The sequence below is a fragment of the Lates calcarifer genome, linkage group LG19 (genome assembly GCF_001640805.2).
Source record: "Lates calcarifer isolate ASB-BC8 linkage group LG19, TLL_Latcal_v3, whole genome shotgun sequence".
NCBI lineage: Eukaryota > Metazoa > Chordata > Actinopteri > Centropomidae > Lates > Lates calcarifer.
In genome coordinates this window covers 12,295,236-12,320,775 of record NC_066851.1, presented here as the reverse complement: position 1 = coordinate 12,320,775, position 25,540 = coordinate 12,295,236, and the positions used below count along the sequence as shown (strand labels likewise).

Sequence of the window (25,540 nt, the reverse complement as noted above, 5' to 3'; positions counted from 1 at the left end):
TTTTAGTCATTTTGGGAAGTGCACAGAGACAATGACGAGTTTATCTAAACCCACGGGCATTGACTCTCTATGGTAAGAGTCTTAGATATAGCAGGAAAAGACTTCAGCTGTGATGAAGCTAAAAGCTGTTTACGCAAAGCACTGTGATGTACAGAACTGGGGAGAGGGTGAGCATCTGTTTTCTGAATGAAGAACTGAATATATTCACTCTGTTGGCTGCAGTCTTTGGTTCATCTGAGAGAATCTGACAGTCAGACATGATGGAAAAAAGCTTTACTGATGATTCTTGCACAAGTAAACTGCTTAAAATGGGAGTAATTAGGGAATTAACAATTAACCAATTTGTGCAGTTTTTACAACTCAGTGGTAATAACACTCCAGGAAAGAAAAAGAAAGACAACTGAGGGATAAAGAGACAACCACAATATAATATTTAATATGAATTATAACATTAATGTTGAATAATAACTAATTTTGCATTAGTATTTAACTCTGTCTCAAAAGCTGCTATGCAATGTATACTGTTAGATGTTGACTCATATACTAAATCTTGTTTAATGAACCGCAGACACTTAATATAAATACAGTTTGTCTGCAGCATTAACAACAACATATGCAGTCATTTTACAGTAATATAGGAGAGTGAGGGATTATACAGTTTATTATACGCTTCTGCTGCAGATAATTGTGAAGGGAATCCTCACATATCGGTCGACCCACTAATCCTCCACCACGTGCCGTTTTAAGGTGTTTGAATACACCAGGTTCTCACTTTCTCCAATGTCCTCTCCATAACCTCGCTGAAAGGGCTGAATATTAAGTGAAGTTCAGCTGTGGAAGACTCGCCTGCTCGTTTCTTTCCTACAGTCAGTTTCAATGAATCTAAACTTTGTGTTAAGGCCTCTGGAGGAATCTGTACGGTATTGACTTCCTGTGTAATATCGGTTGCATTTTCAGCTCTCTGGGCCCAAACGCAGACTGACAAGAAAAGCAGGCATGACAAAAGCAGTTGCTTAAAATACACCTCCTGTAGAGTGATATAAAGGATAACTGATGGATTAAAGGAACAATATGGAGCTGTTTTTCCCATTGGCAGTGAGAATGGTAATAGAAGTTTTCCAGCTGATCCTAAATAAACGCAGGGCAATGAAATGTCATGGATCAAAAAAAATCAACTACACTACTTCCATTTCACTTCCATTTCACTTGAAATGGAAGTACGTCAGTAAGTCCTAGTGGCAGACAGTTATAAGACAGGATATTGATACTGGTTGCTAATGCATGGATGAAACGCATGGTTTTTTGAATATGTTGAGAAAATACAATCACTTGGTTCTTATTGTCAATGTAGACAGTCAAATCTGTGGGAACTGTGGGGCAGCACTGTTCTCTGAGGAAATTGATAAAATGTTGAGAAGAGAAATGGGAAATGCATCAAAGTGGAAAGGACAGGTTCAGGTTCAGGCAAAGGTTACAATCAGCCAGACCAGCAAATATCAGTCGTCAGATAAATGGTCTTTTCTTTCAAGACAAAAAAATTCTGACCAGAAAAAAAGCAGAAAACAGAAGAAAATGTTAGTGTGTGTAACAACGTGGGAAAAAGTTACAGCTAAATATAGAGTCACTCTGTGTAACCAGGGTGTGATCACACAGATGTTAATTTGGAATAAGATGGTTGCTGAACAAACTGCTGTGGAGTGTAACTGCATGACATCGTACTCCTGTAATTACCAGACAAAGTACAAACAGGGCGCTACATCCTGGAGAAAAATGGATGAAGTATTTAGTGTGACTTCTTCACTAACTGCATTATGTGTAATAGTGTGAATTTGCAAGTGAATAAATCAAGTACTAAAACAGAGACTGATGGCATGTGTGCAGTACCTTACATTTGCTATTATAAAGGCAGGACACACACACACACACCTTTCAGGTTAACAGTGTCTCTTCACCTGAGCTCTCCCCCATGCAGGGAGGTAGTCTGTTCCCTGGGCGCTCCATCTCCTCTTCCCCCTCCTCCTCCTCTCCCTCCTCTCCTTCCTCCTCCTCCTCCTCCTCTACCTCCACCTCCCTCCTCATCTCAACCTTCCCCCCTCATCCCACCCCACCCCCACCTCACCCCCCCGAGTCCCTAGCATCTGCACCGGGCGATGGCTCGACGGCACCTCTTACCTGCACGCAACGCCCCCCCCTCCCTGGCAGACTACCAACCTGCATCGGGGACGTGGGCTGCCTCCATGGCGGGTGAGTCCAAACTCACTGGCACAGAAAGTCTAGGAGCAGTAACCAAGGAGAGGACATCCCACAAAACGTTGCGTTGGTGTGCAGAAGATTCAAGGCTAGATTAGCCACAGCTAGCATAACACCTGAATCTCCAAACCAAACTGACAGCTGTCGTGTTGCATTGTGGATGATATAGGCACCACTTTGAGACAAGTGAGCATAATTCACGGAGTAAAAAAAAAATACGATACCTCTGGTTCTGCTGCATCAATTTTCTTTTAAACTGTCCTTTGGTAAAGGGCTGCAATGCTAAGTCGGTGGAGTGCTTTTTTTAAGACCAAAATTCATGTTTGTGAATCCATTTTTTTCTCCACTGGCCCCCAGACTGCGGCTTGACCCCTCCTTGTGTTACCGCTCCTACCTTTAGCAGATAGTCAGGAAGTTGTTTCTGCAACTTAAATGCAAGTGTGGGGTCCTGGTGAGAGTCACCGTTATGATTTCTTTGAAAAAGGGTTTGTCAAGACTGTAAAATAAAACTAGCTTGTTTGTCCCTCTGTCTTGTCTTTGTCTCTAGTGTGGTACCGCAGAAAGAATGACCTGCATGCAGTGAGGGGGCGTCTGCAGAGTCCAGAGTACAAGCTGAGCAAGATCCGCTCCTCCACCATCATGACGGACTACAACCCTAACTACTGCTTTGCAGGGAAGGCAGCCTCACTCAGTGAACTGAAGGAGGTACCGCGCAAGAACATCACACTTCTCAGGTAGGACACAAGGTGACACAATGTCAAAGTGCCTACTGTATGTACTGATGTTTTCACTTCAATTCTTGTATTTTTCCCTGTTTTTTTTTTTCTTTTTTTCCCAGGGCTCTCGGCCATGGTGCATTTGGTGAAGTCTATGAAGGGCAAGTTCTGGGGATGAGCGGTGATAACAGTTCCATGCACGTTGCGATAAAGGTCAGGGCTGGTGTTCATTACATATAATCTATTCAATAATATCCCACAGGGGTTCTCCTGTCACACACACATTTAGGATTTTAAAAAACAGTTTTTAAATGTGTCTATTTAGGATTATTTACTTTTCTTATTTCTTAATATGAAAATGTTATCATGTGGTTTGTGTAATGAATCATGCAAAGATGAAATCACATACTGCAAACCTCTGTTCACAAAAGGATTGTTGTTGACTACGAAAAAAGGAGAATGCAAATTCATTCAGTCAGAGCCCTCAGATCACTTTGCTTTAAAAACTTGGCAGGTAGAAAAGGAAAAGCTGAGTGCTCTCCACATGGGTTTTCCAGCTTTTCAATAGTCTTCTGATTAGGTCTGATGATATCTCTTCTCTTGACAATAGCACACGCACCCTTCAAACGGCGTCTCTTGTACTTTCTGCTCTACAGACTCTTCCAGAAATCTGCTCTGAACAGGATGAAATGGATTTCCTGATGGAGGCGCTGATTATGAGGTGCACCATACTGCGGCAGTACATTCTACTAGTCGCCATATATTTTAGTTCACACAGTGATTCACGTAATGTACCCTTCCTCTGGTGCACCTGACCTGTGTGCTGGATTTATTTTATAAATTAACTCTGAGTCCTCCTCTGAGTTAGAGGAGGAGATAACAGCTGGAGCCAGATGTGAAACTCAGAAATCAAACCACTACTACTAATGTAGCCCACGTGTTGACCTCTCAAATAATTAATTGGTTGTTTTGACTAATTATATGGGAGACAATTAGTCAAGACGTTAAAGGACAATGATGTCTGCAGGGATACAGTTTGATCTCTGGAAAATAACTGTCATATAGTTAATTTAATTTTAGTTTATGATCTGAGTGTTGTTAATTGGTAAGTACCGGTAATTAGTCTCCTTCTCAAACATCTGCTGGGCATTTTTGTTTTATTAGAGATAATGTTTTGAGACAGACAGGGGTTAAGATCAAAGAAGACTTTCCTAATTTAGATCAGATCACACACATAGCTTCATTCACACAGGTCACATACAGTATGGAAGTTAATTAATGACAAAAATATAGACGCAGATTTGAGAGTTCTCCCTTTCTCTTTTTTATCACCTCCCTGTTATCTGTAATAAAGGCACAGAAATGACCTTTAAGAAGCATTTCAAGCAAAATCAGTGTGTTTGAGGACAGAAGAGGAGTTGTGTCCCCACATCTAAGAGAGCAGTTGGTGCTTAGTTCAATATTCCTCAAATCTGTATGCTGTTATTTAACACATCAGATAGATACACACACAGAATGACGTGAACACAGTGAGACGTCATCCTGGTAGGTCCATCAGCTTTTCCATTTGTCCAAAAGTTTCTACTGTGAAAAAGATATGACCCTAACAGCCAAGATGCAGATAAACCTGTCAGCAAAAAATGTTGATAAGTCCCTTTTAGATTCATTTGGGGAGAATGTTTTAAACTGAGGAGTTGCGCTGTGCTGACAGATCTGTCCCTGTACAGTATCAAATCTTTACTCTCGCATGCTGATTTAAGCTCAAATTGGTTTAAAGAGTTTTATCATAAAATTCCATACATGTCACATTCACCGTGTCTCTTACATTGAAAAAAGTGTTTACCCCGTCTCTCTTTTTCACCTGTGTTGCCATGCCTTCTTTTCTCCTTGTATCGAGCAAGTGCACACACAATTGCAGTTGTGCTAACCCAAGTGTTGTTCACTGTTTGTCCATGCAGCAAGTTCAGCCATGAGAACATTGTGCGCTGCATTGGCGTCAGTCTGAACATCTTGCCTCGCTTCATCCTGCTGGAGCTGATGACTGGAGGAGACATGAAGAGCTTTCTGAGGCAGAACAGGCCACGAACTGTACGTCTGTACTACAGTGTTCTTTCCATGTGGGTGCATGTGTGTGTACACGTTGTACGCTAAATTGAGCTGTGCTGTATCCAGGGCCAGACCTCTTCTCTCACCATGCGGGATCTGCTGCGGATGGCCAGAGACATTGCCTGTGGCTGTCGCTACCTGGAGGAGAACCACTTCATCCACAGGTTCAGATTCACACCCAGTTATTACTGCTGAGAGCTCAATTGAAATACTTACTATCTATCCTACTAACTAATAATAAAATTTATCAGGGTTACGATCATTTGTGTGTGTAATTGTAAGAGCTGCATGTAAACAAATATTGTGTAGCACTGGCTGAGAGGATGATTTGAGACTGCCCCTCCCACTGCAACGAAAACACTTGAATGAGTGGGGATCACATCATTAGGACTCATTGCTGTTGTTGAATCCAGGAATTCATTCTTTTTTTGGTTTTTTTTTTTTTTCATTTTAAATAAGACAAAAATTGTGATGGATGAGAAATATTTCACCTTATATTTACTCATTTATGTTTTTAGATCGACTAGATTTTCTGAGCTGTTGTCATTTCATGTGTATCTTGTTTACTGTTAACTTAAGTGGTCAACACACAAACACAGCACCTTTACGTAGAAGTAAATCCAGGTGAAAATAGGATTCCAATCTTTAAAGGTGCTATATGTGTGTTTTTGCTATTGCTACATAGCCAACGTTAGCATTAACAGCTGTTTACTTACCAGTCTAGAAGAAATGATGCAAGTTCAGCATCAAACTTCATTCCTTTACTTGTCAAGAGCTGTCTCTAGAGGTAGAAAGAAACGCCAATGATATCGCTATCTATCATGCTAACTAGCTAGCACATGCCCATTCCTTCCTGTCTCGTAATACCTCTTTGTGATAGTGAGTGTAGTGTCCAGACTGCCCTCAGTCCAACATGAGAGGTTAAAGAAGTAGCACTGCTCAGAGGGCATATTTTACAATAACAACAATAGCTGAAGTTCTTAGTGAGTAAATAGATGTTAATGCTAATGATGTCTATGTAGCGATATCCAAAAACTTACATAAAGCACCTTTAAATCAATCTCTGTTCTCCTTAAAAAATTAATGTTATTTTTCAGCAAAATTCAGAAAAAACACAACAAACTATGAACTTTATTAAGCATACAGTAAACTAGTCAAGTGTCTGAGTTTAGTGCCATCATGAAGCTACATTTTTTAATAACTATTGTGTTTTTCAGAGACATTGCTGCTAGAAATTGTCTACTTACCTGCCCTGGACCAGACAGAGTGGCTAAGATTGGAGACTTTGGCATGGCACGAGATATTTACAGGTTTGTATACTGATTCTGCACCCTTGCAGTCCACATAGCAAAGCACAGCGGATGATTTACGATGATGTGTCTCATGAGAACTGGAGTCCAGGCAGAGCTGGGTTGATGTGGTAAATGGAGGACCAGTTAAAAAGCTATCTAATTTTACTCCGTGGGGCCAGTCTCTAAAATGTACTTACAGAGTTCATGGCCTTGTGGTATTTACATTCTCTTCTTAACTGATGAGAAATGGTCATTCTTAAATCTGATATCACTATTCTTCTTTTCCTAGAGCCAGCTATTACAGGAAAGGTGGTCGTGCCATGCTGCCAGTCAAATGGATGCCACCAGAGGCCTTTATGGAGGGAATCTTCACCTGCAAGACTGATACATGGTATACAAGGCTCCAAAATAACTTAACAAGAAAAAACTGTTTGAAAAAGTGGATAGTTTAAATTTTTTTCTGGTTTGAGACCAATTATTAAAGAGTATAATACTTTGAACTGACACTAATTTGTAAGTCTTTGATAAACACTGGATGTCATATGTTTATGCTAATTGTTGTCACACCATGTATTCACCATTATTCAAATATCCTCATGGGTGTTGTGCATCGAAACAACTCATAGCAGATGTTGTACTTAGAAAACAGACTTGCCATTGGAAATTATTTTTGAATTTCCAACCATGTCGCAGAGCCAAACTATTCTCTTGAGTGGTGAAAAGTATCCCAGCTCCTAATTGTGGCTAATTTAAAAGCCCTTATGTTGTCAGAACAACACAAGCTGAAGAGATTTTCTCAAACCAAGTAATTTTACTCCAAAGCCAGATAGACCTACAGAGAGTTCGACATCTAAAGAGCCATATATCAAGTGAACATCTTTACAAGACAGAATAGCATCTGTATTCAAGACACAGAGCCAACTGAGCAGTTCCCGAAACACTTCTCCAGTGACAAAACAATTCTGATATTTAGCACGGGCCAAACAGCGACAAAATTTCACTTGTGAAGACTGGAAGATAGGGGAGTGTATCCATGTTCCCAGGGTCCTGTGTTCCCCAATTCAGTATTCTGCACATTTACCCTCCTGTGGTGTTTGGATCAAATTTGATCTGATATAAAAAGTATGTCACAGATATTATCGAATTTTATTTATTTATTGTTTTACAAGGCTTAAAAACAGCTACATAAACGCAACCCATTTGATAGGTTTTCCCAAGTGTAGGCCTGTTATATTAAGAGCCATACACCAGTGATGGGAGCAGAAAAGTACTGTGATGAGTTCCCACAGTTGCTCATGACATGAATACAGAGCTGGGGAACATATTTGTCTGGTTCCCATTATGTGGAGACGGCAAGCGGCATAGCCAAACATTGCGGTGGGAATATGAATAGGATCAGCTACACTTTAGAAAGTATAGCTAAAGCCTACAGGGGGACATTGTTCTTTCTCGCTGAAAGTTGTTTGGAAGAGGAATCATTTTCCATCAAGATTTTCACCCACAACAAAAAAAAAAAAAAAAAAAAAAACAAGTGCTAGCTTGTGTGACATTCCATCCACTTAGCAGAACTCAGCCCCAGGGAGCAGCTGTGGGAAAATGCGTAAAGAGAAAATCAAAAAAAATCACTGTACAGCATCTGGGTGGATCTAACAGAGCATTAGAATAATATGATAGATATGTAAAACTGATATTAAACAAACAACAAATAAACTCTAGATAAGATTTAGACTTTGGTAAATATCCCTGCAGATTATTTTCCGTGTAATAGTGAAAAATTAATAAGCTAGTCCAAGCACCATTTAACTAAAATTACATTTATTAAAGAATTTATATAATCAATGTCTATTTTGGTAAATCACAAATTTACTGGCAGTGCACTCAGACTTCTGGACCCCACTGTACATGATACGAGACTGTAATTGCTGATCAGTAATCAGTAGGACTCAGCTGCTGTAATTATAGCACAGGCAATAAACGTCAGCTTGTCAGGAAGGCCACACTAAAGACAACCAGGGAGGTTTGTAGTTTGATGCAAATGTGGTGAATTTTGGCTTTTTTGGTAATTCAACACTGGAACGAAAGGTCTGGCCTGCCTCCCCCTCTCCTTTATCACTGTCAGTGATCCAGACGAGTCAGTTGTTGATCTGTGTCTCCCCCTGCAGGTCATTTGGAGTGCTGCTTTGGGAGATCCTCTCTCTGGGCTACATGCCATATCCTTGTAAAACCAACCAGGAGGTGCTGGAGTTTGTCACCAGCGGAGGCAGAATGGATCCCCCTAAGGGCTGCCCGGGGCCTGTGTGAGTACTGACAGGAAATAATACATCAAACTGCACGAGCCTGGATGTAAAGTCCAAGCAGGGCAGAAAACAAGAATGGCTTTTTGAGTTACCTGGCTTTGTCTTTCCTCTTTCCTTTCCTTTCTGAGAATAAATGTTTCATGAATTTTCTACAAAGACAGAAAATTGTGATAATTCAACATCCTCAGTTTGTCGAGTCACAAACTGAATTGAAGTTTACTTTTGAGACCTTACAATATGGTTACATTCGTTAAAGATTGTTTTTCTTTGTACACCACTCTTAAGTGGAGCTCCACTAATGATAATAGCTTGTGCAATATATGATGTCTGACACACTGAAAAACAAAAATCTTTAGAGATAATGGCACTGCACTCTGCTTTATCTCCCACCTTCGATGTGGAATTGATTGAACTCTCTGAAAGTTTTCTCTGCTTCTTTTCTCTTTTCAAAGTGATGAATAAGTGGTGGGACATTATATACATTTTATGTAGCATACAGCTTAAACAGCATGTGAATGAATTTGTGCGTGTTGCTGTGTAGCTATCGGATCATGACTCAGTGTTGGCAGCACTGTCCTGAGCACCGGCCCAACTTCTCAACTATCCTGGAGAGAATTAACTACTGCACTCAGGTAAGTATGTTTCTACACATCTGTCCATCTTTAATAATTTCCTCTTTCTATTACTGTCTTGTTATGCAAATATTGTTTTTTAATATCTGTCACTGCTCTTTATCAGGACCCAGATGTGATCAACACACCCCTACCAGTGGAATACGGCCCCAACACAGAGGATGATGGCGGCACAGTAATCCGTCCTTCTGACCACACCTCCACCAGCCTCACTCCACTCCTTGTGACCCACACTGTTTCCCAGGATTCCTCCTCCCAGCTGGGGCTCTCCCCCCTGGGCCTAGGTCCTACGCCTCTTCCTCCACAGCCCACCAAACCTCGTCTGCTCCTCCAGAGAACCCAACCTGTTCACCATGAAGTGGCGACGTGCCGTGAGGCCCTGGAGCCGTCCTGGGCCGAGCCTGTTCCCGCCCCTGGGTTGTCAGCAGCAGCAGCAGCATCAGGAAGCCACTGGCTCCACCCTGAGCCTCCACACCACCGGCCTTGCTCCAGAAACAGCTCCTCCTCGGGAAGCCAGAGGCTGAAGAACAAGACTAAGAACCTGTGGAACCCCACATACGGCTCCTGGGTTTTGGAGAACTTCAGGGGGAAGAAAACACTGGCTCACACTCAGTCCATGCCACTCTCAAGCTCCTCATCCTCCACTGCCAACACGCAGACCTGCAACCCAGCCTCAGAGAGCAACGAGGCCGGGTGTGACAACGCCAACAGCACCCACCACAGCCCTTCTGGCCTCGGTACTTCCGCAACTCCATCCTCTTCCTGCCAGGCCCAAGCTGCCCCGAGCACATCCTCACACAAGACTCCAGCAGGTGGGACCGCAAAAGCTGGCATGGACCTGGCTAAACTGCAGAGTTTCCCCTGCGGCAACGTCAACTATGCCTACGATGAGCAAAGCTACGAGGCAGAGAGCCTGCCCCTGGTTGTGCCCAAAGCCTCAGAAGCCATCACAAACACCAGCTCTGCCCCGAGTGTCTCCTCTGGGACTAGCCTGGGTTTGGCGTTGGGCCTCCATACCTCCTCAGCTTGCATGCCTAAACTGCTGCTGAAGCGCCACGCCAGCTACGGACACGAGGACGTGAGGAGACACACCAAAGCCGAGAAGCCTACACGCGACCGAGACTCAGGCTTTTCTCTGTCCGAAGACCTCAGCGTTACCCCAATCTAGGAAAAAAAAGTCTCGCTGTAACAGGGATTTTGATTGATATTAAACTAAAATGCCACCCAGGGCCCCTTCTCTCTCACAAACTTGAGATTGGAGTTCTGGATTTCTGGAACAAAAAGCATGACCATGAGGGCTCTGCCACAGTCTGAGAGCCACCACATCGAATTACCAGAGCTCCTGGAATGCTGGAAAACACACTCACATGCACACAAACACTCCTCTGCACTGTGATACAGAGAGCCAGTGCTGGACTTGTTTCCTTGGTTTCTGGTACACTGGTAGCTGAACACTGAAGCTGAAACACTGGAGGACACGCAGCCCTGCACTTTCTCTATGTCCACACTGTTGGTGATGGCTGCCATAAATAACTGCTGTAGTTGAATTCCTTTTTTTTTACCTACTTTTTTTTTGTTTTTTTGCTGTATTTTTTTTTTTTTCGGGACAGCTTAGGCAGTAGTATATGTTGCATTATTGTAAACAATTGTTTGGAATTTGTAGTTTTCACTGTACAGTACGACCCAAACAACCCAAAAAATGGGAAGAGAATCTCTAAGAATATGCTTTAAGTTTTCATTTCAGTAGCATAAGATCAGAAAAGGCTTCTGTAGAGTAACTAACCCTTATTTTGACTGTGGAAATATTAAAGTAGGTGGATGTTTCATTTATAATTTAATGCATACATCAGGAACTTTTAGTGCTAGTATTTTGATTCTGATTCTGATTCTGATTTCACCCCAGATAATGTGAAACATCCTCCCAAACTACTGCAATAACGTGTTTCCTGAAAATGTCTGTTTTTCCATACATAGTATATCTTGTGCCTGAGAGTTTATTCTTCACCTTGGAAAACAGCTTGCCCACTTGCCTGGTGTTTTCAAAGCTGTCAGCCTCATCTCTTTGACTTCCTCGGAAGATGAAGTTGCTCCGTTGTCATGGAGACGGTTTAGTTTGCTGTCACGTGGCATCCAAATGGAATTTCAGTAACGTGATCTTAAGCCCTGTTTTTGTTCAAGGACGGTCTTTGGTGTTGGCCATAAATAGCCTCCTTTATCTCTCTCTGGCCGTTGACTGACCCCTGATCCAACGATTTGACGCCCTCCCAGTTGATGCTGTGAGCGGCTCTGGCTTGGTGCTCACAGACAGCTGACGTTGTCTGTTTCCGTTGTTCATTCAGTCTCATGGGTCGTGTTGTTGAGAAGACTGAAACCATTCCCATGTCTGTACATGAAGCTACAACCAGCAGCTCTTTAGCTTAGCATAAAGACTGGAAACAAGGGGAAAGAGTTAGCCTGGGTCTGTCTGAAGTTAACAAAATACCTAGCAGGACGTTTCAAGACCCTCACTGATTAACCCCTGTAAAACCTCCATGTCTCAGTTCTTGTACAGACAAAAACAAACTAGATAAAACCTGTTAGTGAGCTTTAAAGGTGCAAGTAGACAGATTTTGTTACCTCTGGGTAAAGGCAGGCTAGCTGTTTCCCCCTGTTTTCAGTCTTTGTGCTAAACTAATCTAAGCTAACTGAATGTTGGCTTTATTTTTTTCTTATTCTCACTCGAGAGTGGCATCAAACTTCTCATCTAACTCTCAGAAAGAAAGCAAATAATTGTGTTTCTTAAAATGCTGAAGTATTCCTTTAAAGCAGTGACAGCTTTGAGGAAAGTGCTGACCATTTTCCCCCCAGAACTACATGAATCATGATTTGACTTAGCATATTTTGGATTAATTCATGTCCCAATATTTACTTTGACTTCAGGGGGTCCCATTAATGTATAGAATTTGATGACCACGCAGCTGTGAAAATATTTGCTATTTTTGTACTCAATTCCTTACACTGGACTAACCCATTGCATTTGTAGTTGTTTTGTCATTTATTTGCCATTTTTTATTCATTTATTGTTTGTGATGAATCTGTACTTGTAGTTGATCACTGCCATTAGATACCAAGACACTGCATCTGCTGATGCAGGCGTTGGTAGTACCTATGTTTACTCAGCAGGGGGAGGTATTCAGCTTTGGAAATACCAAACACATGCTGCTGCAGGTATCTCAGTCTTACACAATTAATGCAAGATTCAATTGTGAAAATCTTTCTTCAGTATTTATATGTTCAGGTTATTCTTATTTAATCAATTTAATAGTTGTACTCTGATATGTGTCTTTGTTTTGAGCTTAAACATGGTGATAGTTTTTTAATATGTTGAATGGTTTCATTTATAAGGGTTCTATTGGCTTTCAGTGTTTTTATCTTCAGGCTTGCTGATGTTAGTGAGTGTTTATCTTAGTTGCTTGACAGTCCACTTGAAAATTACATCTTTAGAAAAGGTAACTTACCAAAAGGCTCACATAGTTTTCTAAAGACTCCTTTTTAGCAAGAAATGTGTGCCACTTACAAATACTGATTACTGTAGAATTTATTTTACAGAGAAAAACAAAACACCCTTGTCCTGCTCACAGTGTATATTTTTAAGGCCTGGTGAATTTTATTTTACACTTACTGAAAAGTTTTTTTCCTGTATTCTTTATGTAGCTGAGGGTGTTATTCCTCAAACAACAGTGCAAAGACATTCTATGCAATATACTGTCTTTCACACTTTGATCTAACCTAACTGTGTCCCCAAATAAATCAACATATATTTATCTCATTTGTGTGAGTTTGATCAGTCACACAGGTTTGTCCCAGCTACAGGAAATGTACAGGCTTGAACTCAGCCCTGACTAACATATAAGATACCCTAAAATAGTGTTTTAATCTTGAAAATAAAATAAAAAATCTGTATTGTCCCCTTTTAATTCCAAGTAGATGTTCATTCATTTCATTCACACACCATATGTCATATTCTGAGGAATGATAAGACCCAGATCAAAAGAAAATGTGCTGTAACAAACAGTGCAGCATCTGTATCCAACAAGTTTTGCACAAGAAATGAAAATATTTAACTTTGATTACAGGAATAAAATCAGTGAAAGAAATATACATCGATACACAACATGTGACAGTTTATCAAAGCAGTGACACTGATGACACAGTCTGATCATTACACAGCACTGCACTGAGCATGTGTTTTTAATGTAGTCATAAGACTAAGAGGTGTGTGTGACCCAGTCTCAGAGTTTCATGCTGAAAAGAAATTGTGCTTTAATATCACACTCAGGTTTGTAACATCAGGGGTGGTGATGGTTACAGTAGGTTTTATGAAGTGAGACTGAGTTTGGTGACTTGACTCTCCTCAATTTAATTGGGATTTTATGAGCATTTGCCTTTACATGCAACATCCCATCCCTGAAACTGAAATGCAGAAAGCCTCCACTTTCACTTCTGTTCATTTTGTAGGAAGTTGGATTAGTGTCAGTTCATTTGCTCAAACTAGTGACAAACTCTCCTCTCTGCTCAGTGTCCCTCCCATCTTTCCTGTCAGTGTGAGTACCAAACCTCTCAGTGACAAATGTGACCACTTGTTGTTTGAAATGGTGAAAAACAGCCTTTGATTACTGTGGGTGTTGGTGTTAATCTGATCTGCACACTGATGAAGAGCTTGATGAAACTCTTCTTGAGCCACACAAAACGTTCCTTCTTCTATCATTTCTTCTCTTTAACAACGCTCATGGAAGCAAATCAACATACATGAAACCTGTCTCTCTGTGGTGTTCATTAAAATAGTTTGAGTTCCTCACACACATTTATAAGTCAAAGGTCACTGCCCATCTGTCTCTACAGGCTGGTTATTTTCTTTGGTAACGGAGCAACAGGTTTCTTCACCGGCCCCATTGTTGCCTACAGACTCCAGTGTGTGGATGAGGTTTTCCAGCCCCCACAGGTAACCATCCTCTCGGTTGCCCTCCTGCCAGGGAATATCGTGGTTCAACGTCTGTCCCTCTGGTAACACTGTGGTCTTACCAAAGTCAATGATCCAGACCTGTGCATTGCCGGTGTGGTCGTGGATAAAGAGGAGAGAGCTGCCGATGACCTTCGAAGAAAACAAGACAGGTTTAATATTAGTTTCTGCTTTTCTCTCCGCTGCTCCTTTTTATTTGTCAATCCGTAAAAACAGTCGAGTGACAAAAGAAAAACTAGAATAATGAGTAATGGATGCTGATACTTCTAAGCAACAGAGTAGCTATAAAGATTTTATTTAAAAAGCAAAATGATAAATTTACCATCCCCTGAATCACCTTTAATACTGAAGACTACATGATACAATCGCAAGTGTGAGCAAAGAGGTCTAAACAGCAAAGCTAAAAGGAAAAACAGCTGAAAAGTTAGCTAAAAATAATGGTTAAAATATTTAGCAAAAAGTGCTTGTTGCTTGAGTTTATCTGATGGGGCAGTATGGTTTGGGAACCTCTGCTGTTCACGGTCACCAGTTCTACACCCAATTACACACCTACACCAATCAGCCACAACATTAAACCACTGACAGGTGAAGTGAATAACACTAATCATCTCGTTCCAATACACTCTTCTGCTGGAGTCCTGGGATTCAAGCATTCCTGCTGCAGGACAACGCTCCCACCACACCACAAAGACTGCTCAACAAAGAGCCCAAGCTGGTGACCTTGCACAGCACAATGGGGACCTACACGATAGTAGGCAGGTGGTTTTAATGTTGTGGCTGATCAGTTTATAAGAGAACATGTTAGACGCTCCCTTCGAAACACTAAGTAAGTGATGAGAAATGGTGTTCGATCCCTCGAGCAGAGTTTCAGATGAAGTTCCTGGTGCAACACTTTACTTAGGCACTGTCTGTTTGTTTTTCATCTTTAGATCACTCATCACCTCATGTCGCTTGAAGAACTCTGATGTCTTGAGGGCCTGCTGGATCTCCATCAGTCTGCACAGGTAAGACTTCTGTGTTTCAAGGAAAAAAAAAAGACAACAGTTCAAGGCGTTTCATAAAACATGAGTGTAGACACAATGTATATTTGAGAACCCCCCCACCACCACCAAAAACTGAAAACTCAAACAACATAACTGTGTGAATATTTACTTTGTGTCATGTGTGTGTAATTAGTCGATGGTTTGCTCTTGCAGTTCAAACACTTTGAGGCTGTTTTCATTCATCCTTTGACGAGTCTCAGCTTTTTCAGATGTAAAAACTGTGTACAAACTTATTTATATTTGTCCAAACACTGAAAACATGTGAGCTTACTCAACCAGTGTGTTTGTAGTTGGTGTGGTCTTTCAGGTTGCTTTGTGTACTGTACACACACACACACACACTGTACAAACATGCCTTGTGTCTCTTTCCACACATGAATATATTGTTTAGTGTATGTGCGTGTAGTTGACTGACTGCCACATACTAAGATGTTTACGTTCCCTCCAACAAAGTCCTCAAACACTTGGACGACATCCTGCTTCGATCTGGTTTTCTTGAAGTCAGTTCGACATGTGCCGTCACATTTCTAAAGAGAGGGAAAAAGCAGAATAAAAACTGCTGCTGAGTGTCACAGCTCAGATCTAGGGAGATAAACCAGATAAACCAAGCAAATGGAGCAGGTAAAAGCAAAATCCAAAAACGGACAGGTGGTCAAAAACAGGCGAGAAAGGCTGGAAAGCACAAAAGTAATATTAAATACTGAGGGCTGATTAGAGAACAGGTGAGTGGGTGGGCAGGGTGAGAGGCAGGCGACTGAGAGGTGGGAAAGCCGGGGTTATTGCAGGGCAGGAGGGCATGGGGTGGGTCTGACATGACAGGAGAGTTCGTAATATAGAAAAGGCAGGCAGAGTGTGAATGAATGCATGAATGAGAATTAATTAAAACCGTACATTCACACTTAATAAAACCAAAACAGTGAGCTGACAGAACGTAAAACGTTCCACAGAGCTGAGGGTAAAACTGCAGAGTGAGTTCACTCATTTTAACCCATTATTATTATAAAAACATCAAACAAACAAAGTAATGGTCTGTTGAATGCACACGCTGCTTCTCAGCTACGTGCTTTAACATCGACATAACTATACACATGGATTCTTTCCTCTACCTTGATCCCTTCTATCCTGAAGCCCAGGGTGTTGGTGGAGCTCATGGTTTCCCTCCACTGCATGTAGCGAGGCTTGGTGACGCCCCGCTGAGAATGCTCCTGGGGGGTCGGCCCCTCGCTGTCCACCTCCACCATTTTCTTGTATAGGTCCTCCCTCGGCTTGGGCCGCTCTCGCGCTCGGACAAGCTCCTCCTCCAAGTACGTCCTGAGACAGCAGGAGAGGAGAAATCCTTCAGATGAAGGAGCTGTGTGTTTACACACTGTTGTTTTAAGTGCTATCTGCATGTATATAAACGCCCAAGCGGAGGATATACTGCTAACACATTTTTTTTTTTTTTTATGAAGCCACTATGATTTTTATATAATAAATTGCTACAGGAATAAAGACATTAATCTCACACAATATTTTTTCTTTTTCTCCCCTTAAATCCAGGGAGATCAGCACCTTGTTAACGGTATTCTCCCGTGCAGGTGTAATGACCAGAGCATGAAAACGCCATTACTGCTCTGCACAGCCCCCGTTCAGTGCAGCAGCACACTGACACTTGTCATATTCATACCAGGCAATTATGCACAAACAGATGTGAATTTCAGTTTCAGTTTGTGCGCTGCACTTCCTCTGTGCTGAAGAGGGAAGCTGAGAGGAGACTCCAGTGCACAGTGTTAAACTGTGTGAAAGTCTGAGTGTGTGTTTGTGCAAGTTGGCGGTTTTGCAACTTTGTGGTTGAGAGTGTTTTTGACAAAGGGGAGTCTCCAGGGACACCCTGAGCGTGTAAATGTGTATGTGTGTGTGTGTGTGTAGCCTAAAACATACAGATGCAGACAGACACTAAGGTAATTTGTTCATGTTTAGTGCATGTGTGTGTGTGTGTGTGTGTGTGTGTGTGTGTGTGCGTGCGTGCGTGTGTGTGTGTGCATGTGCTTGGTTCAGTGTGCGCGCATTTGCTTGTTTGAACCGGATATAAAGCTCTCAGAGCCGGGGGTGGGGGGGGTCCATACCTGCATATCTGTGCATGCATGAACACGTGGATGTATACATTCGTGTGTGTGTGTGTGTGTGTGTGTGTGTGTGTGTGTGTGTGTGCGCGCGCTCGCGCCTGCCTGTGCACATGATACAGTGAGGCACCCCGCCCGCTGTGGCAGGAAGCCAAGCATATAGCCTGCAGTTACAACAGGTGTTCCCTTGTAGAGCAAAAAATGCTTTAGGCAGCACGTACTGTCACAAGTCTGCACTAATCATATTAATCCATTTCAATGTGAGTATTAAACATAAACAAACACATAAATAAATATCATCTTGTTAAATCACCACATACAGTAGCAGAAATAAGCTACAAGGAAATGTTCCCTTTTAACTCCTTTATATATGACAAAATGTGGTTGCTAATAAATAAATATTAATTATAGATACATGAGAAAAATATCTATTACAAGAAAATACATAAATACCTTACTTCCTTACCTCACTCCCATCTTACAGTCCATTACATTGGGAAGGTCAAAGTTTGCCAGCAGGTCAGTCATATGGAGGAAAGACTCTCCGTCTTTCTCCACGACGCCGTGGTAACCGGGCACAAACGGGAGCAGCGCGTCACCCCTCAGCTTCTCAAAACACTGCATCTCATTTTCTGAGAACTTTTTCAGAATGGTGCCCTCATCTGCCGCTTTAAAGTTACCTGAGATCAGACAGAGAGATTCTGATACTAATACCAATGCTCTGCAGTTCAGGCGTTCACAAACATGAGAGATGAGGAACTGTCTGAGAATTTAGTTGAACAAAACAACAAAAAAAATTACACAATGTTAAAAAAGAATCACGTCAAAGACTGCACACCGCATACTGACAGCAGAGGCTGCAAGTAAAAGAGGACATCAGTTTAAATCTACAGTGTCACAAACAGCGTGTGATGGTCTGAGTGGTGTGTGTGATAAGATCTTTAGGTCGTACCTTTATGCCCAGCGAGCTGAACCCAGTTCAGTTTTCTCCTCTGGGTAGCGCTGAAGGGCCAGTGAACGATTGTCTTTAACTTCCACCACGGCTTGCTCTGGAGAAGACACACAAGGAAGCAAATGAGAAGCGAATACAATAGACCCAGAACCGGCACAGATCCTTGCAAAGCACTGAGTCACAGGTTGAGGTGCATCGGTGTGTCCTTGTTCACATAAATGATCTAATAACAGAAAGAAGTTCTGTTAAAGTCACTGACTGGTCCAACCTTTAGTGTCTGAAGAGAAATCTGATCACATAAGCAATTCTGCCCACTGAATCTGATGCCAAGCTTCTGGTTTTCCACTGCATGAAGCCTCCAATAGATCTAGGTCACTTAAATGCCATTTCTGTGGAAACTCATATCTACATTCAGCATCTCTAGTCAGCATCTCCAGTTTGGTGTGGTGATGGAACTTGATTCACAAACAAAAACATACTATGAATGAATTTACAGTTGAAGACAGTTTCTGGTTGGACAGGAAAGATCTTTATTTACACTCAAGTAGACTTAGAGTTTAAAAAAAAAAAACTAAATGAAGTGCATAATTTGTCATCTTTGGTCAAATTGTCATATTTCAAGTGAAATTCTGAGGGTTTTAATATCAAATAACCCAGCTTGACACTTGCCATACTGTTGGCCCCTCAACTCCCACTCACTTGTTATTGATATTTGCGTGTGTGTGTGTCATATGAGTGTGTGCGCTGAATCCTAAACCAAAAACATATATATATATATATATATATATATATATATACATACACACATACATAATAAAATAAAATATTTTTATTTCTTCATGGTTGTTTATTGAAGGGCTCCTCTCTCGCCACCCTCAGTTTCACCACCTTTCTCTCTCTGTCTCTCACCACAACACACACACACACACACACACATAGAAAAACACAGGAACAGCTTGCAGATTTCACAGAGACACAGTAGTGCTTCACACTTATGGGGGACTGCCTGTTTTACTCCCTCCAAGAAAACTGACCACACACTTTAACTCTGAGATTTTTATACTTCTATACAACATAATTACAAAGAAAAATAAACCAACTCAGCTTAACTCCCAGGCACTAGAAGAAGAAAACTAGAACATGTACGGAGATCCTGTCATTAGGCCTTGGAGAGGTCATTTTACTCTGTGCGTTCTGATTGAAACAGGAAATGAAACAGGGGCTCTCATGTCAGTGAAACACTCGGTGCATGCTTGAGTGTCTCACAGCTCGCAGTCCTCACCAACAGCAGAACTCAGCAGCAGTCAGCCAGGTCTACCTTAAATGTCAAGCGATATGATTCACTTAGCATTAATGTTTACTGACGATATCACATTACGAAGGTGTTGGACTTTCACAGACAAACATTTGCTTTATCGCTGCAAGTCTTTCACTTAACGGGCTTGTGGGTTACTGCAGGCAGATAATCATGGTGATTTACAGGTAATGTTACTGATTGTTTGCATTTTAACTGAAATAAAGTCTCCAGGAGTCTGGAGTCGGGATATGTAACGTCTTATCCACAGACAGAGAGAGAATGGAAACTGAGATCTGAGCCTTGAGTTTTGATGTAAACATAAGGACAGTATTTATATTTCACACAAAGTCTGACTGGGAGACTTCACGTCGTTCAAACTGTGCTGTCCCTCCAGTCCTGATGACAGAAACCGCAAGAGTTTGTACTGATAACACTGGGAATAATATTGGTTTCACTCTCAAGTTAGAACTTGAAATAGCAGGTCTGCTTACAGTATACTTACTGCACCTTCAAGAGATCATCAAAAGATGAATGAATAGCAGTGGTGGAAGTGGTTTTCAGATTCTTTAATTAACTAAAAACACCAAAATAACAATGTAAAATACTCTGCTACAGGTAAAAGTCCTGCATTCAAAATCCTACTTTAGTAAATGTATTAAAGTATTACTGGTAAAATGTACTTAAAGAGCTCATTCATTAGTAAAATTACTTCTGTGACTGAAACACATATACAGTGTTTTACTGTTGTAGGTTGCACAGATGTAGGTGGAGCTACTGTATTTTTACCTGCCATGTAAACAGGTGGGAAGTTTGTGGTTGGAGAACAGGCCTCCACAGAGTCACAAGATAAATCTGACGGGGGTAGTGAGATCATTAATGAGCTGGAGAAGATATATCATGCTACACAAAATTTGTATTCCTGTTTTTTATTTATTTATTTTTGTGAAAAGTTGGATCATTTCACTTCTTTGAGACTTGAACTGCTCACAACTCATAAACAGCCAAAACTTGGCACAGAGCCCCAACTAGACACTGCTTTTTTTTTTATAAGGGGTCACAATTCAAAGGCTGGAAACCACTGGTTTAATCCCTAACAAAGTGTTATATTTTATAAGCTTTTAACTCAAAAATACTTTCTAAAAGTAACAGTAACCGTCAAATGAATGTTGGGGTGTAGCAAAAAGTGGAAGAAAATTTAAATGCTGGAGTATAAATACAGTATATGTGTAAATATACAAACAAACCGTGCAAGGACAATAAAGTTTTGTTGACTTTTACAAATTAAAAGGAAGCTAATTCTATGACTTATGCTCGTTTTCTGGTTGGTTCCTTCACAACTGGTTTTCTGCTCTGTTGGACACACCTTGTCTTTGTAACACTAAGTCTGATGTGAAACACTGACTCAACGCAACTCTGACAAACACTCACCCAGTTGCCGACAGTGCATTTCCAGAGACTGAGGAGAGCGGGGAGGGAGGGAGAGAGGGAGGCCGACACAAAAGCCTTTGTGTCGGCCTCTCGCATGAAGCTGTGGTGTTGTGAGGTGTTAATGCATCTGTGAACCACTGCGAGATCATCAAATGAATCTCTGCCATGATAAAGTTTGTTTATCTGTTCACAGTCTGGTCTCTCCCCTGTTGTATGTCCATTAAAATCCTCTTTACTCTGCATTATCTGCTCTGAATTTGTCTGTATTCATTCATGCGTTTAAGTGTGAACTAATGGAGGCTAAGTACTGATAAACAAGTGTTCGTTACTTCCTGAAGTGGTTCTTTGTTAAATGTCAAAAGCCAAGGCTGAAATTGGCTACTGACCACAAAAAAACATAATTATGATGACATGTTAGCCTGTGATCTACTGTGTGTGTGTGTGTGTGGGTGTGTGTGTGTGGGCTGATAGGGCAGGAGCGTAAAAGTCACTATTTTCAGAGGTGACACGACCGACATATTTCCATTTTAACTTAGGACATCCAAAAGAGTTATTAAACATAGCTTGAATGAACTTATATTTGGAAAAGCTTTCATACTGAGCTTCACTTGAGCAACACACTCTCTAACACACACACACACACACACACACACACAGGCTTCACAGGCAATGTGTATTCAGTCTGTTTAAAAGAAAGTGACAGCTACAGGCCTTGTATGGAGAAGGCAAAGAGAAGTGGTAGCAACATTAAAAACACACACACGCCCAATGGAAGTCTGCACCTGAGTCAAACGTGGTGACAGTTTAGACAAAACGCAGATTATATTGTTGACTATAGGGCTGAAACGGCGAGGTGACTCACAGTGACCACACTCAACTTCCCTACGACTCACATGGAGAGACCATGATTGTGTAAAAGCTCAGCAGCTGCACATGTCGTTCCGTTCAGATCTAAATGTGGAGTATCAGAAGTTATGCTCTCAAAAGGTGGAAAACAGAACCATCTTAATGCTAATGCAAGCATGTTCAGTGAGACTTGTCGGCTACAAGTAAAACTGTATCGGCAGAGAATGTCAAAGGCAAATAAATCTGCACCCTCAGCATCTGCTGAACTAAAAGGAACAATCCTTCAACACTGGTCTGTGTGCTGAAGGAGGGACACGCTGTGTTAAAGGTCAAGACTTACAGTGCCAAAACAGAAAAGTCAAAGGCTTGTTGTTCTGACATTTAACAAGCAACACATGCACTCTCACTTATATCAGTGTGTATAACTTATGCATGAGAGATCCAACTGTAAAAAAAAAAAAAATCTGATACAAAATGATTATCAGTATGAGAAGTAGCTAGTCTTATCTTCAGTATGTTCTCCAAAGATAAATGACTCTGACAGTAGCAGTCCAGAGGCTCGCCACACAACAAAAGACTTTCAGCAGCTTCTTCATGTTGGTTTCAGTTCATACAGCGTCTGAGATCATTAAGGTGATGTGAAAGGCTTTGATAACCCATTAAACACAACGTGAGATAACATGATTTCAGTGGGGATAATTACATTTCCTCAGGATTTTCCTGCTCTCTCCAGAAGGATCTCAAAGTACTTTAATCTGTCTTTTCTTCTTCTCTTTTTATGCATGATCTCAAATAACCAAAGAAAAAGCAGCGAGACTCTGAACAGGTACAATCCACAACTGAGATTTCCAAGATGTCAAAACAACACTCACGGTACTAAACACAGAACAGACAGGGGAAAGTTTCTGTATCTTTTTTTTTCCCTTGGGACTTGAAAATCGGCCGAACAGACATTGAACAAATAACTGTTATCACTCTGTAACTGTCTCTTCTCTGCAGTCAAATGGATTCCAGAGGTCTCCTGTGAGGAAGTAGTTTGCTGACTGCTGTTTATGTGCTTGCTGTGCTTCACTGTTTCTTCTTTTCAAAACATCAGCTCTTTACTGTAACTGGGTAATTATAAAAAGGATGCCGATTTGCATCCAAGATAACAAGACGTCAATCTGAAATGTTTTCGTCCCAGGGAGCTCCATATAGGGAGACTTTTGCTGTAGCTGATTCAGTCATGCATTACATAACAGTGTTGTGAATTATTTAACGCATTCTGTAACTGGAAAATACCATAAAGTGGAATTATGAGCTTGTAAACCCCTGGAAACTGAACCCGAGGCGCCGCTTTAAAAAACCCCATTAAAGTCTTAAACAGACCAGTATCTCTTATTAAGTTTACTCACCTCTCCAGCGTCCACCAGATGCTCTAAAGTTATGATGCCTTTGCTTTTGCTCTCGTTGTCACTGAGTAAGTCGTCCTCGGACTCCACGGCCGAGGAGCCCGTGGAGGAGATGGAGGAGTTGGACAGTTTCCTCCGCAGGGTGCCGTCCACCGCATCGTCCCAGTCCTCCTGCTGAATCTCCCGGGAGGAGCCGCCTCCCTCCGGGGTGATGGTGACCTGCGGTACCCGGCGCGCATCCATCATCACAGTCGGCGCTCCGGTTGCGGACGACGAAGACGACGGACCGATTTGAGCGGCTTTCTGAAGGAGCTCATCGCAGATCTGGGACGACTTCCCGGCTGCCCTTCGCTCCGAGCGAGACCCCTCGTTTACCAGCCCGGTCCCACAGAGCCCCAAGTCCTTGGAGGTCTTTCTCCTGCACTCTTTGGGCATTGGAGACCTAAATCCGTCGCGAGAGCGCACGACGGGAGGCGCAGAGTTTCTTCCAACTTCAACCTTCAAATCCAGTCATTTCACTTTCAGACGGTTTCGGACGCTCTCTGAGTTCAGGCGGTCTGTTCACTCGGCCCTCTGCCGCACTTCCTCGTTGTTGTCCGAGTTTTGACACATTAACAGCCTCTGTCAGCCTCTCTTGTTCTGTGCGCTCTGTCGGTAAGGGGAACCCCTCTCAGTCTAAGCAGGCGGAGAGGCTCGCGCTTTTACGCGGTTTACACGCGCGCGCGCGCGCCGGCGCACTCACTTACACAACCGTGTTAGTTTATTATCTTCCGCATTATCTTTCTCGCTTCCTGACTGAAAAATTAAACCGGCTGACAGGTTAAGTTTTTTTTTTTTTTTTTTAGTCGTTACAGATTTTCCTCTGTTCTCACACTGAACTGGCTTTACATCAAAATGTGTTTGATTCCCCACCGGCACAGACAGAAAAGATTTTTAGACACATAAGACGAACATAACCTCCATTTAAAACTTCAAGCTTCAAAAACAAACTGGTGTGTTTTAAAATAAAAAATAAAACTTGGTGTAGTCTGCACATCAGGCAGGATAATCAAAACATGCAAAAGTAAAATTGCTGCACACCAGTGTCAGCAATGCAGATTTTCAAAATAAAACATTTGAATTTAAAAAAAAAAAAAAAAAAAAAAAAAAGTATAACAGTATTGGGCCCTGGCGGCAAAAGAGGAAGTCTACAACATTTTAATTTCAACAGGTTGTTATTATCAAGTCTTTGTTATCCACGAGGTGACGCTACTGCGCAGCTCTTGATCTCAGTCACCGCTGAGAGCAACGATGGTGTGAAACTTGACGATGAATCACTTGTTAGGTATAAACTCTCTTCCAAAATGTTTAAAAGATGCAGTCGCTGGTCTGGTCCATCCTTTGTCATGCACATTGTGCGTTACTGCTGAAAGGTCCACCACATTTCCAGATTGTAGGTGCATTTAAATAAACTGGCAGACCTGCTTGAGTTGTGTAATCCATCAAAGTGGAGTTTCAAGTCTGCTTTTTTGTTTTCCATGGTTATATTATTGAGTGGTTGTGAAGTTTAAGCAGAAATTCTGCATTATGTAAAGTAGGCTTATAGGCTATAAGATGCAAAACCAGTGGTCTGGTCCTTTATAGAAATCCTGTTGTAGTGTTTAAGTGAACCCAGTCTTTAGAACTCCTACTCAAAGAATCCTCAGGCTAAGGCTTGACTTCAATGTTTTTAACTTAAAAACACCATTAACATCATTGCATCAGATATATTACACTGGCAAGAGCAATATGCAGCAAATGAAGGGACTGCTTAGTCGTGGTGGTGGAAATAATACAGCCAGGCCACTTTAATGGCTAGTTGATTAAATACATAAATCAGTTACCAATAAATAGGGTCATATCAGTCAACCAAATAGTGTAGTATTCAAACAAGCCAAACAGAAATAATATTTTAACACAAAAATAGGCGTGTGAATTTGCTGCATATCCTTACATGAATGTGGTAATTAACTACTATACAGCAAAGGTGGCCGGATAGTATTCCAGCACAGAAAAGTGGCTGGTCATTCAGAGATTCAAGTATATACACATCCTGATGGCATTAATAATAATGATATTATTAATGTCAGGTTGTGTTTTTTAACAGCCAGTTGACTGATCTGCTGATGTACACCAGTCCAGTAGGTGGCGTTAATGCACCGTTGAGCTGT

At 41.6% G+C, this 25,540-nt stretch overlaps 2 protein-coding genes across 2 annotated transcripts in view; one reads left to right on the top strand and one right to left on the bottom strand.

Moving 5' to 3' along the window:
- The window catches only part of ltk (leukocyte receptor tyrosine kinase), a 92,600-nt gene extending 79,504 nt beyond the window's left edge, over positions 1–13,096 (top strand). Inside the window, 10 exon segments of the mRNA XM_018683957.2 lie at positions 2,798–2,984; positions 3,089–3,179; positions 3,623–3,687; positions 4,925–5,054; positions 5,139–5,236; positions 6,290–6,382; positions 6,654–6,755; positions 8,527–8,661; positions 9,203–9,293; positions 9,400–13,096. Coding sequence (XP_018539473.1) covers positions 2,798–2,984; positions 3,089–3,179; positions 3,623–3,687; positions 4,925–5,054; positions 5,139–5,236; positions 6,290–6,382; positions 6,654–6,755; positions 8,527–8,661; positions 9,203–9,293; positions 9,400–10,461 — 2,054 coding nt within the window. The 3' untranslated portion in view covers positions 10,462–13,096.
- Positions 13,097–13,231: 135 nt separating this feature from the next.
- itpka (inositol-trisphosphate 3-kinase A) lies at positions 13,232–24,043 on the bottom strand. Its single transcript, XM_018683956.2, has 7 exons — positions 23,355–24,043; positions 18,390–18,486; positions 17,904–18,117; positions 16,442–16,646; positions 15,761–15,862; positions 15,234–15,305; positions 13,232–14,424 (listed from the first exon to the last, which is right to left on the bottom strand). Exons 1-7 carry the CDS (start codon positions 23,784–23,786, stop codon positions 14,152–14,154), a joined length of 1,395 nt encoding a protein of 464 aa, XP_018539472.1. The 5' UTR covers positions 23,787–24,043; the 3' UTR covers positions 13,232–14,151.
- Between the last annotated feature and the right edge of the window lie 1,497 nt (positions 24,044–25,540).